Here is a 19,697-nt window from a genome sequence, read left to right on the forward strand (position 1 = left end):
TTTAGAAGATCATGAACAATAGCTACCACTGAGGACACACCTCCGGTAGCTGAGAAGTATAATACTTAATTTATTTTCCAAAATACGCTGGAGTTCAAGTATAAAAGGTGTAAAATGGAAGCAAATGTATTTAGTTACTGAAAAGTCTAAAAAAAATCCAGTAATACATCAAGTAAAAACATATTTCATAGGATTTCATCATCAACTACAGGGAAAAATAATCCTTATCTTCACTTAATTGCTGGACAAATGGCTCCAATCAAATCTAACAGAACGAATCGAAGCCACACACGGACACGACAAATCTTCCATGGAAACATCTCTAAGGTCGCCATATGGTGCTGCGACTGTTGGCATGTGCCTGCTCTTGACTTTAAATGAGATAATTAATGAATTGGCCGGGCCGAGGGGGCCCCGAGGTGAAACGCCCCCCAGCCGACAGAGGGGATTCGCCGTACCAACAAATCACACCGCAGCTCGTTGCATATTCAGGCTCATAATCGAGCTCCGGGAAGGTCTCGATACCGGCGGGTGAAGAAAGTCGGCTGCCTGCTCTGGCTTCACTGACTGTGTTTCTATGAGGGGTGGGTGGAGGAAGGAGCGGGAGCAGTTGGGCTTGTGATTTATGCAACGGCAAACATCCGAGATTGATTCGAGATTGGCTGTCAAGGGATGGAAACGCGGGGAAGAGAGTAAATACGGGATTATTTGATTCCATATGTCAGTGCGTGCATGACAATATGTCAGAATGAGCCACGGCTTTCATCCTATAGTAATTAGGTATGATTAGATTATGGCTGATATTTGAAGGACAGCTGGTTATGAGGTATTAACAATCTATCGAGACTCTATAGGGACTTTTAAATCAGCTCTGCGCGCTCTCTTCGACCAATAAATTGTTGTTTTCCTTCTCTCTGAGTGGCTTGGACACAATTTCTTATAAATAGTCAGGCACGTGGACGGCCTCAGGCCATGCCTCGGGCTCTGCATGTGAAGCAGAGATTGACGAGGCTCACGGCACTTGAATTTTATTCATCCTCTATGCTGTCTGTGAAGTCTCGCTGCCTTGACATGGCCGCACAAACACACACACAGACACACACACACAGGGTGTATCTGTTTCGACACGAACACACAGGAAGATCCTTGAAAATGAATGAATGCATACATGCATAAGCAGGATTTACAAAAGCACAAACTTACACACTCGTACACACAAAAGCGTGCGCGTGAACACACACACACACACACACACAGGGACGCACACAAACACAAAACACACCTCCAGGCTTAGCCTCTGCTTTCAATTACCAGACGGGCCGAGGGGAAATCAAAACTTTGACACACCAGGTTGGAAAAGGAGAGCAAGGCAAAGCCAGGCAGTGCCAGAGGCGTATACGTGCACGCCCGACACATGTGCGCACACACACAGCGTGCGGTGGCGCACACAGGCTCAGCCTCGGCTTTCCAGCAGGCGACAGGCCAAGGTGTACAGAGAATGTAAAAACATGACATTGAGGTGAGGGGGAAAAAAAAGTTGTGTAGCTCCGCTCGTAGCCGTGTTTTTATATGAAAAAATGTTCTCCAGCTGCCTCGAGGGAGGCGAGCGCGCGCGGGAGGGGTTGGTGAACTACCATGACCTGACTATTCACTTTTATTTCATGAGACAATTCATCACTGCTCATGAGGGTATTTCCCAGTGGTTTGTGTTTTATATTCATCACAGGAAGGCTCTTATTGAAGTGGTGCGTGTCCACACAAGTGTCTTTATTTAGGACAGCGGTGTCAGATCTTTTTTTTTTTTTTTTTTACGTCAGGGGAAACACAAACTGTAATTACAACCACTTTGTCCGTGTAAAGTCAGAATAAATCTGTGTTGTGAGTTTGTCAGACCGAAGAACAAAGTGTTATTAACCACCCAGCCAAATGTGAACGATTAGAAATATCGACAACTTTATGAAATCAGGAGTCAAAATCAGGTAAAAATGAATTCTCAGCTCCAGGACTGAGGAGTCAAAATCAGGTAAAAATGAATTCTCAGCTCCAGGACTGTAGGGGCGTGGCCTCGTACATTCAGAGGACACGCCCCCACAGTCCTGGAGCTGAGAATTAATTTTTACCTGATTTTGACACCTGATTTCATAAAGTTGTCGAGTGGCAGCAGTCGAGTGGACAGTTTGAAGCGACTGAAACGTGTCAGATGAGTTCAGAAAATGACACGACTAACTTTGAAACACTCTGAGCTGAGATGAATTCATCTCTGTCTCTCTGCTCAGGGTGGCCTCAGCGTGTCATCGAGCCACCCTTTAAGGACCGCCCACAAAATCCTGAGACTGAAAACTGGTGAAAAACTGTTTGAACCTCTAACTCCACATTTCAGTGATATATCGTTCAAAGTCTTTTCATGTGTTTTCAGCAACTATCTTCCAACATGTTTAATGTGTTTTGAGAGAAATCTCAGAATTGCCTTTACACAAACTTTAAATAGGAAAACAACGAGCCCGACTGTCGATAATTCCATCCAAGTTATTAAATCATACATCACAGCTGTCGCCGTCGATGCGAAAACAGACCTTCGAAATCATTTCTCAAGCCTTGCCGACTGGTGGAGAAAAACCTGAGCAGTAAGTGTGGACGAAAGAGAGCCCCATTAACTCCATAACAAATGATGACATGTCCTTGCGCCGGGTGTTTTGGCCCCAGTGCTCACAGTTTTTTCTCTCACTGGAGTTGCTTGTGGGTCAACACGACAATGCTGCAGCTGTAACATGCAGCGCTGAGGTGTGAACGTGTGAAGCTCGAGCGCCGCTGCAGCAAAAAGGTCACATGTGCTCAGTCGTGGCGAATAAAAGAATCATGCGCTGTAATATTTCCACACCGTGACCTCGGTGAAAGTAACACATTTTGATTAAGTGGTTTAAACAAAGTGCTATTGAATTTATTTCAACATGGGTTTTATTTCCAGAATGTGTTACTTTTTCAGTCTTAGGCAGAGCTAGTGGCTTTTTTAACCATGCAAACTCTAATGATTGATAAAAAAAATCTGTGTTAAAAGCAACTTTTTTAAGTATTAAATTGTACATGTGTAGATATTCATTACCAGTTTTATCCTCAGACATATCACCAAAAGCCCAAAGTTCACCTTTTTCCTCACCTCATTTCTTTTGGCCACTCGCCTGGCCACAATCAGCTGGATCATCCCGCGTTTGTTGCCTTCCGTCGACATGGATTTGCGTAGCGTCTCCATGGCGTCCTGGTTGGTTTTGCCCAACAGCGACTCTCCGTTGACGGCGATCAACTGGTCGTTCACTCGGAGCCGCCCGTCCTGGTGGCGGAGACGCGATAGATGAAAAGGAGTCATATCTCCACGTTAACAATAACCGTTATCTAATCAGACTAACAGTCTCGCTCACAGAGTGTATCCTGTTTCCAGCCATGATCTAATTTCTAAAAGAGAAGCGTGCTTTTAAGAGCGTTATTATGTTCTGTCAAGACGAGCTTGTTTGTATGAAAAACAATCAAGTTGAAAGGCTGCTGAAAATTGACTGCAGCGCCGCACACGACAGACAGCGACAGAAAAAAACGGCACTTTGTGTTAATAGCTTTTCATCACAGATTAAGTTTTCTTCGGATTTAAACTAGATGAAGACAAAAACAGAGTTTGTTGCTCTTCTTCTGATCTCTCTTTTATTCCTTAACTCTCTCACTGATTGTCTGCAGAGATATTTAATCTCTGTGTACAGCAGGTTAAAACAGAGACGTGCATTAGGTCTTCAATCGAAACTTCTAACTCAGTGTAGCAGCCTAAAAACTACGCCCTCATGCATGCATTCATAACTGTGATTCCACATAGATTAGTGTCTAGCTAAGAGAAAAACCTCTTGTTAATTACAGCAGATGGTGTCGTACCTTGCAGGCCGCCCCTCCGTTAATGATCGATTTGACGAAGATGCCCAGGTCGGCGTGGTTCTCCTTGGAGCGATTGCCTTTGACGCTGACGCCCAACCCGGCTGAACCCGAGTCGCTGAGGGGGATCTCGAAGGTCAGGAACTCCCTGGTCCCGTCTGGAGTCAGGACCAAGTCGTCCTCTTCTGTCTTCTGTGAGACGGATGAACAAAGAAAGAGACACGATTTAGATTGCGGACTTCCAAAAAGATGATTTAAAAAACACACAAATACACAATGAGCTGCGGCACAATCTACACAGCTCACATTTAAAAGCTCGTATACCATAATGCATATTTAATTACACAAAGCATAAACATCCAGCCTAAAGCAATAACACAGCAGTCCCTCCGGCCTTGGCCATGCTTTCATTATGTTCCCGCGGGTTAGCCGAAGGGCCAAAGTTAAAAGGACATTCATTTGGCCACTTGAGGTTAATGAAAAGTACTTGCATATAAATTGCAGCTGGGACAGATAGCAGGGAGGTAAATCAGAGAGCATGCTCATTAACTACATCAGATTTATTAGCGTTAAACAGAGCAGCGCTCCTAAGTGTTAAATCAGGTACTTAGTGTAAGCAGGCAGGGACTTGTCTCCTCTAATCAAGGCACAATGCTCCGGTTCATCAGCGAGAGAGCACGGAGGTGGTTCTTTTAAAACTTTGAGGAAAGTATGAGCCTCGAATTAAAGTTGGGTCAATCAGCCAAGTGACGCAGGTTGATGATTGAGACCGTAAAGTGTTCTAAATGCTATATAAAGCATTTCAAGTCCAGTCGAGATGGTACCCGGCTTCACCAATCAGAATTTACAAGACATAAACTTCAAGCCTCAGGGAAGAGAGCAAAGCACGAGGCAAAACAAATATATTTGGAACGCTTTTACTGTGAAACAGCTGCAGGTAACATCCTGTTTGTATTCCAGGCTTAATGAGGCCAGAAAACAAACTAAAAAAATAAACTGGTCTCATTCCATATTTGTACATCTGTCAGGACATTATTGGTTTGTTACTGTGATACTGTGATTAAAGTTGAAAAACTGAGAAAGCACTACTATAATCTATTTATTTGAAGTAACTACAGTACAGACTCGTACGGGAGAGCTCGGAAAACAACACCACATCTCATATTCCATAAAAATAATCAAAAAGCCTTCACGGATTAATAAATACTGCCTGAATTTGGAGCAGTACTGTACAGCAACCCAAAGATATGCACACATATATGGATAAACAAACATCTCTGACTACATCGTGGTTAATCTTAGCCCTAAGAGTCCGAAGCTTGTTTCGGCCCTCAACAAAGTAAATTCAAGTCTGAGTTTCATCTAAAAAATAGAAAGAAAATGTACTAAAACTCTGTTTTTCAGCTCACTACCTAAAGAACCAATTTGACACCCCATGCATGCACCTGTATCGTGATGCCAAGTGCGTCAAACAGGCAGTAAACTTCCCGGTAACCCTGCATGAACACATCAGCCTAATTGACATGCTGAGTGCGCTCTCTCTTCCCCTCCACAACAGGTGCTTCTCTCGCTCTTTCTCTATATTCATTTCTCTCCCCTCTCTCTTCCAGCTCAACAATAAAAAGCTATTCTCTCTTGCTTGTTATTTGACAGCTGTCCTCTGAATAGATGGCTGCGTGCACGCTCACGCCCGGCAATTATTGTGCACGCCTAATGAATTCAATCATCGGGCTCGGTGTCAGCATGTCATTAGCTCCCTTTGTTTGCGGGGAGAGAGATGGAATTGCTCTGGGTGAAAACGGAGAGGCGAAGTGGGGAGTGAGGAGACAGAAGACGAGGAGGAGGAGAAGGGTAAAAACGAGGATGTATGGAGTGAGGAGGAAAGGGAGGGAGCAGGCAGGAAGACAGGAAGGAAGGAAGATAAAGGAAAAGCAAGCACGAGGAGCACTGAGCATGATTCAGAAAGCTACCTGAAATAATTCTGAGATAAGAATTAAAAACAAAACAGAAAATAATAAAAAAAAACAAAAACACAATAGACAACCAGGAATTTAATTATTTTGGAATCTTCAGTCCAATTCATTCAGCCTGGAATTTAATTTTAGAGCTAATTAACAACGACTAACAACAACATAATCCTCTTAAAGGGCAAACGGTCAGAAAAACAGAAAACAGGAAATTAATTATAACAGCTCAAAAATATAACAGTAATTTAGTGAAGAAGTCATCTCAAGGTTAACATTAAGATATCTAACAACTAATACAAGGCCATCTCAAGGTTAACATTAAGATATCTAACAACTAATACAAGGCCCCGCACGATTAATAATGCTGGTTTATGGGGGCTTTCAAATGCCATATGCCACAAAGGACTCATTAACACTATACTATAATTAACACTTTAAATAGTGTAACAAAAAAAAAACACTATCTACTGAGATTCGTTAGCCTCGTTAGACAGTTAGCGAGCAGATCTAAAGAACAAAGAACAACAACACAATAAAGTTAGATACTGAAATATCTTCAATATCTAACTTTGATATCTGACTTTTTACAAAGACAAACAGAGCTTGTTACGTTAGCGGTTAGCTTGTTACAACCGAGCAGTAGTTAAAAAGCTGTAAAAGCTGATATCTGTAGAGGTCGCTGCTACAGTTTAAACTAGCCAAAGAACAACAATACAATAAAGAAACAACTCTTTAATATCTTTAATATCTAACTTTAATATCTGATTTTTTACAAAGACAAACAGAGTTGTGATTTTAGCTTGTCACGTTACGTTAGCAGTTAGCTTGTTACAGTTAACGGAAACCGAGCAGTAGTTAAAAAGCTGTAAAAGCTGATATCTGTAGAGGTCGCTGCTACAGTTTAAACTAGCCAAAGAATAACAATACAATAAAGAAACAACTCTTTAATATCTTTAATATTTAACTTTAATATCTGATTTTTTACAAAGACAAACAGAGTTGCGAGTCTAGCTTGTCACGTTACGTTAGCAGTTAGCTTGGTAGTTTACAAGCAGGACAGACGGTTAATGTAAAGTAAACAGTCGTAATATCCGGCAGTTAAACGTCTTCGCACATTATAATATATAATATATATATATAATATATAACTAGCCTAGCTTCTCCTGACATGAACTTAACGTTAGCTCAGGCAGCTAAAGTGCAGCTAAATGTTAACGTTACGTTAGCTGTACCGCTAACGTGACACGTGAGCAAAATGTGTTAATTCTTCATTAGAAAACAAAGTTTAGTTGTACTTTGGCTTTTCTTTATCTGGGAGGTTTAATAAATTAAAACGATGAATTCAGGAGAACTGCAACTAAAATTAGATTTTTTTTCCCCCACATATAAATGAATGTGTGACAACCACAACAACCAGGGGACTAATTTAAAGAGAATAATCGCGATACTGGTCAGATTAATCCAAATGTCTTAGTCCCCTCAGCTTTAAAATAGCCGACCCGATGATAATGAAGACAGGAAAGAGGAAGCACGAGTAAAAGAGTGAGTAACAAATAAATAAATTATTCAGAGGGAGGAAAAAAAAAGGAGCTGAACGAAGGTGAAGGGAAGGAGAGGAGAGAGGAGCGACGGGCTCGAGAGAGAGGACCGAGACAAACAGAGCGAGGGTGAAAAGGCGAGGAGCCGAATAGAAAAGGGTGAAAAGAATGAGAGAGAGTGCGAGCATGACAATGACAGAGTGAGCGAGCGAGGGAGTGTGAATGAAAGGCCGACAGAAAAGGGATGAATCCATGTGGAACACAAAAGGAGACAGACACCGCCACCTCTCCCTCACTGTACGCCTGGATCTCTCACTCCCTCTCTACCTTTTTTCACCTGTCTCCTAACACCGCTCTCTACTTTTTCCCCTCACGCTACTCGTTTACATTTTTTTTCCTTGCGCTGCATCCCCGTCCTAAAGCCTGATTTTATTTCTCGAGCTTTCACCATTTCCTCCATCAGCACCATCGTTTTTCCTCTCTGGTACGATGGAGTTTGTGGCGTTCGTAGTCGCCAACCAAAACAGGGGAGGGCTTTGAAACCTCCACCAGAAAAAATAAAGTTTCAAAAAGAATGGAAATAACAAAATGTAATCATTTTAAATACGTATAATCTGACTTTCAATTCAATTAAATTCAATTCAATCATAATCATTAAGTTTTACCGTGCATGCTTCATTTATAATCAATCGAAGCTGCAAAACAACAACTTCCACGCCTACCTGATAGGGTGTGATTTTGGCATGTATTTCCACAGTTACGGACGCTGTAGCTTACGGTGGCACAAACAGGTTGTGGTAACAAAATGAGAGTTGCAAAAGAAGTTGCAAAGAATAAATTGCCAGAAATCAAGAGAAGTTTGGTCAGAATGGCGTCCACGAAAAAGGATAAATGGTGTCTCGTGTGGACAAAGTAAACATCTCTGCAACATTGACTGATATATCTGTAGGCCAATTTTAATTGGACAACATCGGCCTATCACGAATCAATACGTCCTCCTATATATCGCCATACGCTCACACTGCAAACGAGGTTGTGTTAATGACTTCGATGTGTCTGCGTTGACTCACTCATCCGACGTTATGTCACCGCGTCAACACACATATTGCGCATCATGACCGAAAACACGGTAAATCTCCATAAATTTGCCGTGTCACCATCAGCCAACACATGTTCCGTCATCGCACCACGACGCGCGAGCAGATTGCCGTTTCATCGACAGCTTTCGTGAGCACGGAGAGGATTTATACATAAAGCAGAGAGACGCTTGGTGTTTGAGGTTTATTTATGCACGAATATTAGCTGATATATATCGATATATGCACTCCCTAATACTGGTAGTATCCGTCAGTATCCGTCGGGTTAACTTGGTGATACCTGGAGCAAAGGTCAAGTTATTTTCTGTTCGTTCACGTGTCGGATGACAAAGAACGTAAAAATAAAAATGATTGAAAAGGAAGTTTCTGCTGCTGCAGACTCTCGTCTTCCACGTAACTCTCGACTATCTTCCTCCCTTTGTTCTTTCACCTCCCACCCGCTGCTTTCTCACTATTCTCTCGTCTATTCTCGAACCTCTCCACACTTCTAATGCACGTCTCTCTCTCTCTCTCTGTCTCGCAGCCTCCACTCCTCTTTGTGTTCTCCGGAGTGAGTCAATCTTTCAGCATTAGGGAACATTCACAGTCGTCCTTCCTTCTTCTACTACACACTCACACACACTTCTCTTCACCTCAACTTTGGCCGAGCAGACCTGTCGATATGACGGCATCTGGAAAAGTCGCTTGACGGGGAATTGGGTGTGTGTGTGTGTGTGTGTGTGTGTGTGTGAAAGAGAGAGAGAGAGGGAGGGAAGTGAGAAGGAGGCAGTGAAGGGTGTAATTGGTCGAGGGAAGTCGGGCGTGGAGAGCATTGTTGGCTGCCTACTGTAGCACAATCTATTTTATTCATACTCTGACTCTCTCCCTCTCTCTATATAAATATATAAATATATATAAGAATATATATATATATATAATATATATTCCTCCCTCACTTTCCATCACTACATTCACCCCCTCTCCCCTTATATCTCCCTCCTCATCCCCCTCTCTCTCCCCCCTTGTCATCGACACTATATGACCAGAAGTACGTGAACACACACACCTGCCCTCGTTCTTTGGTTCTGTGCATGTCTTCAGCTAAGATCTCGCCTTTTATTCTCTCTCCCTCTTTGTCTTTCTTTTTCTGATGCATCCATCTCCCTGTAGCTCCACGCTGATAGACCATGAATATCAAATACCTGCGCCATCGTCAGAGCCGAGACTGGCACAGCATGGAGGGAGAGAGAGAGTGTGTGTGTGTGTGAAAGAGTGTGTGACAGAAATAAAGAGGGCAGATCTGTGTGTGTGTGTGTGTAGGTGGATACAAACACACAAACCAGCACAAATGTCATCCTCATATACCGTGTCTGTGTCCGCGTACACCCCTTTAACTGCCAACACACACGTGACGACTATAGCATCGACCGACACACACACACACACACACACACACACACACACACACACACACACACTCCCACCAAAGCTAATCAGCTCCTCCTCTCTCTCCTCTCCGGACAGTCAGACACTTTGCAGCTCCACTACAAACCGTTTATAACCTCATCCAAACCTGAGCAATTACACCAGCAGCTGCTCCGTGTCACTCCACACACACGTGTGTGTGTGTGTGTGTGTGTGTGTGTGTGTGTGTGTGAGAGAGTATACATACTTAAGTGTGAATGTGTGTGTCAAGTGTGCCATATGGCTCGTGTGTTTTTGAGTTTGTAAAGTGCAAAGGGCTCAGTATAGTCCATGTAACTGTATACTCTGAGAGAGTGTGTGTGTGTGTGTGTGTGTGTGTGTGTGTGTGTGTGTGTATGGGCCAGGTGGCAGCTTGAAACATCACTTTAATTAAGCCTGAGAGCCTGTTCTGCGGTACGACGGCCCCCCCTCTCTGATTGACTCGTACGTGTCAGCGACAGGCCACCACAAAACACACACACACACACACACACACACACACACACACCTGCAGCCATTCATCACCGCGGCTATGCTATCGTGCTAATTATGTAACCTTAAAAAAAAACGAGCGTTCAAAGCGGCGGTCCGAGAGGTTTTCAGTTCTGTGAAAGCAGCAGCAGAACAATGTAAAAGTGCGTTATGTAAACACGCATCAAAAGTTGTCGTTATGCAACAAACACTTGTGAATGTTACATAACAAGCCCGTGCATGAGCAGATATGCAGGTTTTTAATGCTGTAGCTGTTCAAGTCGGTCATTTTTTAAATTGCTTTATATACTTTAGATTATTTAATTAACAAGATTTTATACGATCATTACGTTTTGAGCTTAAACATTCATGAGTCCATTTCCACGTTAAATGCAGCGCATTAGTATCAAACGATGGAAATAAGTGATTAAAAGTGCACAGATTAAAAGTTTCTGGCCGCGGACTCGAAATCATACTTACAGATGCGAAATATTTAAAAAAAAGAAAGACACTGACTGGAATAATTAGCATAATCGTTTCAATTAAACACGGCATAATGATCATCCTACATAGTGTCACCACATCTACAGACATATTGTGAATCATGACTGTACGTCTTCATGTATTCGCTGAGTCATGATCAGCCGACACATGCTCCCGCGACGCCGAACGCTACTTCATGTCATTACACCACGACGCGCCGACAGATTGTCGTTTCATAACAGCTTTGTGCACGTGTGTGTGTGTGTGTGTGATAGATAGCATCTTGGCTGCCGCCGCTGATGGCTTTTCAATATAGCATCGCAGTAATTTTCCATAAGCCCCCGTGTGACTAATGGCGTAAACAATGGAGCCGAATGTTCACGTTTATGGGCCCCCATTATGGAACTATCAGGGCAGGCATGTGAAGACGGATGCCTTTGATCAGCACTCTATTGTAGGAGCCAGGTGCAGGGAAGAGGATTTGCGTCTTTTTAAAGTGTGTCTTTAAGTGTGTGTGTGTGAGGAAGAATGGAGTGAAAAGGAAAATGAAAGACAAGAAACAAGAGAGAGATACAATGGGAAATTAAAGAGCTGCTGAAGGAGGAGAAAAAAAAAGAAAAGCCAACAAAGTGCTTTGTTTCTCCGGACCACTGGGAAGCCAATGAATTGCTTAAATGACTCCCAGTCTATTTGTGAAGCCACCCAAACTATCTCATTTGCTCTTGATGCCTTTTCCCTGCGCGGCAGCATAATAACCCAAAAGTGGTGATGTCATGCAGCAGTTACCTCAATCAGCCAATGGGGTTTCCCGGCTGTGGCGGGCTGCCTCGGATGCTGAAGGGGGAGCAGTCAGAGTCAACAGGTTAGACACAAGAGCCCCCTTAGACAGAGACCACTTAACAAAGTGAATACAGGAATGTGATGAGCCAGAAGAAGAAATGGACAAATATATATTGCATGGAGGGTCGGGAGGATGTGATGTGATGTGATGTGATGTGATGTGATGTGATGTGATGTGATGGCTGAAGGGTTTAGAGGAAAACACAAACGGATGCCGGATCTAACCCAGCGGAGATTCACGAATACGAGAACACGGAATGAGTGGACGCTTTTGCCGCCCACGAAAGCTCGCATACAACTACAGAGAGCCTCTAGTGGACTGAAATAAATAAATAAATAAAGTGGATGATTTTTGGGTCATTGGACCGATTTCAAGAAGTGAGTGCTTTTTCCACTTCAGTTGTTGCATTCTGTCGACAGAGCGCTCTCTCTCTCTCTCTCTCAGTATACAGTGCCAACCTCAAAAACCCCAAACTGGAGTGCCGGCAAACCTGCAGGTCCACGAGCTGTCTAAATATTAGAACCAGTCTGCTTTTTACTACATGCTATTAATTGCATCTCATACTTTGAGCACACAGATAATACAGTCCGCTGTCACGCACAATGACACGTGTGGTCTTATCTTTACACACTGTTACCGTGCACGTTTGTTTTAATGCTGCAAAAACGCTGCTCAGTGCAATTCTGGTTCAATTAACTTAAATGTTTCTAACTCGCTCTTCTAACTTTTTATCCCCGTTAAAAGGGTCCAGTGTGTAGAATGTTGTTGCATCCAGTTGCGTTGCAATCTCCTCACATCACCCATGTAAAGGAGAAACAAAACACTTCAAGGACTCTGTCTAGAGTCAGTATTTAGTTTTATATTTTTAGTTTCAGGTGATTATACGTGCATATTATTCTCCATGTCTACCTTACACACGGCACCTTTATTAGTGATGGAGTCATTTATTAAATAAATTTAGCTGGTTCCAGCTTCTCGAATGTGAAGAATGTTGCTTCTTTCTGTTATCGTTATAAGATGCTTTAATGAGTTAATACAAAACAAACAATTTGAACTCGATTTAAATTTAATCACCTTTCGATCTGGGAACCTCTATGTGCCAAAATCCTTAGACTAATCGATTGGGGCTGCAATTAAAAACTATTTTCATGATTGATTAATTAGTCGATTAGTTGTGATTAGTTTTTTTGGTCCATAAAACATCAGAAAATGGTGAAAAATGTTGATGAATGTCCAGCAAGACGTCCTAAAAAAAGTCATGTTCTGTCCACAACCCAAAGATATTCAGTTTACCATCATAGAGGACAAAAAAAACTGATGATATTCACTTCTGAATAGAAAGTTTGAACACTCAAAATGTTGACCTGTAGCTCTAAAATCGAGATTTTTTATACTAACGATGAAATCATGAATCATTAGTCGCCGCCCTAGCAACTCGTCATCTACTGGAAAAGAATCTATTACTTGAAAACGGATCCTCGTCCATTAAAAGCTGCCCCTTTTCTCTGTTCGCTCCACACCCTGCATCTAAAGCCCAACACCATCACGCCTCCGCCTGTTGTTGTTGTTGTTGTTGTTTGGAGGCGAGATGTTTAAAACGAGGCGTCTGACAACGAGATAACATCTGAAAGGCACTGAATCCATTATGCCGGCTGATGTTCCGGGAAGGGGTGAGGAGGAGAGACTCATCCGGAGGGGTCTGGTAGTTGGGAACTGAGGAAAGGAGGGTGAGGTGAGAAGAGACAAAATGAAGAGAGAGAGAGAGGAGACAGTATGGCCGTGGTGCATTTCCTCACTCTATCTGGCCGTCGTCCCGGTGGTTTGCATCGATTTTTAGGGAGGTAAACGTCCGAAAAAGAGCAAATGAACCAATTTCTTTTACTTCCCCGAATCCTTAAAAGGTACCATGCCAGTATGTTTTTAAATTTTTTGTTTAGTCTAGGTTTAATTGATAAAGATTTGCACTGACGATTTCCAGACAATATTGTCGGAAAGAGACATCGCCAAGCTCAAATGTGCAGTTAGCAGACGATCCATTCCTTTACAGGCAAAATAAAAGATAAAACTATGACTTCTAGGTAATAAAGTCCTTCAAAACCCTCACTACGATGCCAAAGTACATTGACAAGCAAGACCCACACGTCTAAACTCGTAAGACGTGCCAGCTGCAGTCGCAATAATCGCCGACGTCCCGCCATAATGTTTCCATGATGATCGGGATCGTCCACACAGCTGGCAGGTACGACCGCCAATCAAATTAACTGGCCAATTAGACTTCTAATGTGCCAAGCGAAAACGCGACCGCTCACGCGCCCACACTTAGGCCAGATGCAACCTGAAGGGAAAAAAAAAAAAAAAGCCAGATGTGAAGACGTGAAGTCTGCGGCTGGGTAAATTACAACTGGAGCTCGGCGGTGTAAACGGCAGAGTTATGGAAATCTGAATGGTCTTTTAATTTCAGCTGTAAAGAAAGATGAGCTTTTAACAGCTGCTGCGGTGGGGAACCTTTTTCTTTCGGGGGCATGGTGACGTTGGAGGCTGTCGGGACCGCGTCGTAACATTTGTACGGTCCTGCTGAACGTAGATTCTCACACTAAAAACTGCGTCTGCCGCCGCCGCAGGGCACAGGCCGAACATTAGGAATGTTTATTTGCATTCAGCGCCTGCGTATTTATGGATGTGATATATTAGGCAATATACGTCGAGCGCCTCCGTTACAGATGCCGTCCAAGTTGTCAAACTTTCTGCTGCAGTCGCCTCCGCGTGCCTCCCCTCAATAAACTAAACAGGCTGTTTGTTATTCGCCTCGCATATCGGAGCAAGTCTGCTGCGAGAAGGCCAGACTGACAACCTTATCCACACGCCGACAAATAAAGCAAACTCCCATGTGTTTCTCACCTCCGCTGACAAATACAGCTCTGAGGGGAGTGATGGAGCGAATCATTCTGCAGCACAGCCCCAACGGGCCACACTGACGAACCATGAAATTGTGATTCGTTAGAGCAACTCTGGATGGAGATTAAAATTAATGTTACTGACTAATATTTACACGCATGACTTTGATTAACCAGCTAGTTTACAAGTGGACCCTGAATGCATCAGCTATTGTTTTCATCCCAACTAGGTGATAACATGTTGGGATTGATAACATGCACGCAAAAGGGGGAGTTCGGGTTAAATAAAGGAGCAGGAGAGGAGGAGGAGGAGGAGGAGGATTTGTGGGTTTTAATTGCAAGGCTAGTGTTTGGGGTGGAGTCTTACCAAATCTCTGGGGCTTTGCATCTGGGGCTCGGCGTTCTAGAGGATGGAGGTGGGACACAAGAAACCAAAAGTAATCAAGCAAAAAAATATTTAAGAACAGGAAACAGTGAAAATTTGAGCACACAAGAAGCTGTGAAAGGGGAAACTTATGGATAATTGGAAGCAGTGTGATATATATATATATATAAAAAAGGGCATGCAGGATATGAAAATGACAGATCTCAGCAGACAGATGGGGAGTTACTGCCGGGTAGTGCGAGCTCAAACTTCTGTGAAACAACTGTTGCGATCGCAAGGACGAAATGTCACGGAAGGTGTCGCTTCCAACGGGGACAGAAGGAAGGAGGATAAAAATCCTATTTTTGGTACCCCAGCACACTTTTTACAGTCTCAAGTCTAATTTACTCTCTGGAGTCCGTCTCACCGGCGTCCTCTTGCTGTCCAGCTGCCATAAAATCCAGAAAAGAGAACGTCTCGGTTCATCCGGATGAAAGCGACCTCAAAAGCAACAGGCTTTGTGGACTGTCTGAGCACTCAGATTTATTCACTGATGAATAATTCACCTGATGGATGCTTTTCCAATTATTCTACACTCAATCTTCAAAAAACAAAAAAACAATATTTGGTGAGTATTGATCTTTAAACACAGCCCTGAGTTTTGCCTTTCGGCTGTAAACAGGTTTTAAAAAATACGCCTGAAAAATGTGTTTACTGACTTTCACCTCGACTTTATGAACTGATCTAAAGCTCCACCTTGCACGTTTTTTCACGGCTGCTGTAGTCTCTCTTTCATGCTTGAGGTGAGGGGTGTTCAGTCGGTTGCAATCTGACTCTTCACCACTAAGATGCCACTACATTCTACACACACTGGACCTTTAAATAAGCAAACTTAAATACGATTTTCCTAAAAAAAAACGAGGCTGCAAAGTCCATTTTCTCTGTCAGTCAAACTATTATTTGCATCGCATGTGCGGTGCATTAATTATAAGATATTAGCATATCACTTTACACAGTGTGTCTGATTCTTTTATCACGCTCTACGATTCATTTCATCGTACGTTATCTGAGATTGATTTTAGAGGAGTGTTTGTCCAGCGTGTCAAACAGCTAAAAGTTCTCTGCATGCGGCAGCTGCGCAAATGATTCGACAGCTGCTCACTTTAGTTTTTTCATCAAACTTTATTAGGTTTAATAAATAAAGCTTAGCAGCTGCCGTTTTTAATTCACGTTCATGTGCCAAGGAAATGTGTTGTTCACCCTCTTGAAACTCTTTTTTTTTGGTTAAGCTGACTTTAGCCGTCCAGTTTTCATTGACATAAAATGGATTTTGTTGTTCTGTTTCTGAACTGACACGCTGTTTTAGTCGCTCTTATCTCTCGAAGCCATGAGAGGAAATGCTCAGCCGGGCTTACAGCGTTTGGATGAAGACTGAAGCTGTTCATTCTGTGCACCGGGCCCTCTCTTTCTCCCTCGAGTCCCATCCCCAACCTCTTTTCACATCGCTCTCTCCACCCTCTCCACAGCTGATAACCACAGATCAAATAAATCCTGCCACCTAACTACCAACTAACGCAGAGTCAGCCCGACTCAAAGCCCGGCTCTAATCTAAAGATGAGTATCGACCAGTGTGGCAGTTCCTCTCATTTAACTTCGCCCGTGGCGACAGCGAAGCCAATAGCCTCCTCTGCATCCCTCGCTGTGATAATTGTCACCAATCAGCCGTTTGATTGACACTGCTCGCTCGCGAAAGGCGGCGTGTGCCTGTAAATGGCCCTGGTGACTGCTGAGGGTGCTGGGAGAGACCATTTTTATGACAACAGAGGGGCGGTGGTGGCGGTGTTGGGGGGATTTAAGGCCGTTTGGTGCTATAACTCATGTTGCTGCTCGATAAGGCGCGTGTTAAAGCCAGCTAGTGCAGCCAGAGAGATAGCAGAGAGTCACTGACCGCTGCTGAGGAGTAAACACCGCCGTGATTTAAGGCTCGCCAACAGCCTCCACTCTCTCTCTCTCTCTCTGTGTTCTGCTGCCTTGACTGTTAAACGCTCACATCTGTATCAAAGAACTTTGAGCTAACTCCAGATGTGCAATGCATCAAACCTGATCTGTCTGCAAAGATAATTACATAAAACATCTGGCGCGATGTAAAAAAAAAAAATCAAACGTGACCTTGAGGAGAGCACACAGTCGTGACAAACGTACCGACTGAATTAGCAGCAGTCTGCGTGAATCATTGAAGTCACGAGCTGTGAATGACATCTGTCTCCACTGACTGACTGACAGCAGCGTCTGCAAAAGCAGCACACAGACGTTTCTGTAGCGTAATGTGCGAGGATGTTTCCTGATTGATATTCAAGCCGAGTGTGTTTTCCACACCGCGCCTACTACCTGCCCCGCGTCTGTCTGTTCATCCCCAACATCCATCAATCTAGTAAGTCAGCTTGGAGGCAGAACACAGCCGGAGAAATGGAAATACAGAGACGGAGAAAGAAGTAAGCAGGCAAAGGGGAAAGAGAGGGAGGAAGCGGTGAATGGAGAATGAAAGGAGCGCGATGGGGAGAGAGAGGGCGACACGTGGAGGAAGACAGAGACGGAGTGAAAGCGAGAGGGTGAAGGAGATGAAGAGCAAAGATTGAGCTCTACAGGTTTTCCTCTGAGGCGAGCCCGCATTCGATAATAGAGAGGAGTGCAGCGACGGAGCGGGACGATCAATCTGCATGCTCGGCTAGCGTGTTGTGTTAGCTGGGAAATGAGAAGACAACACGGCGCTCACCGTGGGGATTAACTGCACTCGTGACAGTCACACACACTCATGCCTGAGCACACACACCCACAGCCTATACTTATCCATGCGACGGGGGACTGTATACATGTCATGATGTGAAATGTATTATGAAGAGTTGAAGGAATGTTTCAGGAGGGGGAGGAGAGTGAGGAACGTACCACTTCTCGAGGGAGGAAAGTGTCCTCCTGCCTCAGCACCAGCAGCTCCACGGCTCCGCCCATGGGTGTGGCCCTGAGCAGAGACACCACCTCCTCCTGGGTCCGCCCATTCAGGTCCACGCCGTTCACCTGAACGGGAGACAAAAAGTGCATCCTCACTTTGTAGGAGTCCAACACAGCAAAAACAAAAACAGTTTTGTTCGTAACCCCGTAGATTCAGCGGTGCACGGTGTAATCCTTCATGCAAATAGATTGATAACTTCAAAGAGCGCTTCGCCTTGCAGCACGAGATGAAAACACGTTTCTTTGATTTAATTCCAGGATGCTCAATTTCTACATTAATTCAAATTAAACAGATGAGTGGTATTTTTTGAAAGATTAAAAGGCTCAGCACCTGTGGGCTTTGTCTAATTTTGAAACAAAACTACAACTGTAGCCCGCCGCACGTCTACGATCCAATCACAATCAACCCATTGCTCCCACTTTCTCACCTCCAGCAATCTGTCTCCAGCCTTGAGTCGACCGTCTTGTATGGCAGCTCCCCGAGGCAGAATGTTCTTCACGTAGATGGGTGCCGAGCCGCCGATGGGAACGTCCCGTGATGTTATACTGAAGCCCAGACCCTCGGGACCTGTGCGGGATGAGAACAGCGAGGAGGAGAGAGGAAGTCTTATGATTGTATCTGCTTTTATCTTGGAAGCACAAGCTCCTCTGTTCCCCCTGAAGCTCCAGCTACTGCGGTTAAAGTTTCCATCCAGCTGGTGCGGTTCTTCTGGATCTGATGTAGGTTTGTGGGCTACAGGCAGTAGTAAGCGTTTAAGACATGGGGTTGTTTGATCAGGAGGAAAGGAATAAAGCTGCGTTTCTTTACAGTGGAGGCAACCTTCCTTCCTTCTTTCCTTCCTGATGATCTGACATCAACACGTGAGGCTAACGTGTCGTCAAGTAACCACCTTAATAAGGAGGTGGCAGAGCAGGATGGTGCAAAATCAATGCTTACAACCGTAGCTATTAATTTGAAGGATGGAACCCTGACGGCAGCGTTTACATCTGCAAACGTTTGCCTTTACTGTACGTGGAGTTCACTCATGCAGCTGCACCGCTGACAAATCGCTCTGTCTGGACAGTGTTACACGCAGGAAATACACAAGGACCTAATTAGCACAACCAACAGTCTTTCTTCCGCTACAACAACATTAAAGTCCGTGTAAAGGCAATTCTGAGATTTATTTCTTTATGTTGCTGAAAACACGTGAAAAGACTTTGAACAATATATCACTGAGATGTGGAGTCAGAGGTTCAAACAGTTTTTCACCAGTTTTCAGTCTCAGGATTTTGTGGGCGGTCCTTACAGGGCGGCTCGATGACACGCTGAGGCCACCCTGAGCTGACTCCTGATTTCATGAACTTGTCGATATTTCTAATCATTCAAATCTGGCTGGGTGGTTCATAACACTTTCCTCTTTGGTCTGACAAACTCAGAACTCAGATTTATTCTTTCTTTCTTCACGCTGACTTTAAACCAGGACACGGTAACGACTAGCACCATGACCCGACAGTGTACAATATCATTAGATGTTGCTAATCCGTCTGCACTTATTAATCTATGTTTACGTGGGCGGGTGTAATTTGGTTTGTGTACATTTGCAACATGTTTTTTTTTTTGTAAGACTGTAAGTCATTATGAACCATTAGGCACGCAGGCCCAGATCTCATATCATCAATAATCCTGACAGACAGACAAACAAAC

At 43.8% G+C, this 19,697-nt stretch overlaps 1 protein-coding gene across 8 annotated transcripts in view; it reads right to left on the reverse strand.

Moving 5' to 3' along the window:
* Positions 1–19,697, reverse strand: part of pard3ab (par-3 family cell polarity regulator alpha, b) — a 230,300-nt gene that overhangs the window by 89,035 nt on the left and 121,568 nt on the right. For 5 of the 8 annotated variants that reach the window (XM_027291164.1, XM_027291148.1, XM_027291140.1 and 2 more), the window contains 6 exons: positions 18,439–18,578; positions 17,948–18,076; positions 15,008–15,043; positions 11,692–11,739; positions 3,910–4,098; positions 3,155–3,325 (listed from right to left, as the gene is read on the reverse strand). In XM_027291164.1, the coding sequence (XP_027146965.1) occupies positions 3,155–3,325; positions 3,910–4,098; positions 11,692–11,739; positions 15,008–15,043; positions 17,948–18,076; positions 18,439–18,578 (713 nt within the window). The remainder of the gene's footprint in view (positions 1–3,154; positions 3,326–3,909; positions 4,099–11,691; positions 11,740–15,007; positions 15,044–17,947; positions 18,077–18,438; positions 18,579–19,697) is intronic. The other 3 variants (XM_027291170.1, XM_027291153.1, XM_027291143.1) reach the window with 2 other exon arrangements.

The sequence above is a fragment of the Larimichthys crocea genome, chromosome II (assembly GCF_000972845.2).
Source record: "Larimichthys crocea isolate SSNF chromosome II, L_crocea_2.0, whole genome shotgun sequence".
Classification (NCBI taxonomy): Eukaryota; Metazoa; Chordata; class Actinopteri; family Sciaenidae; genus Larimichthys; species Larimichthys crocea.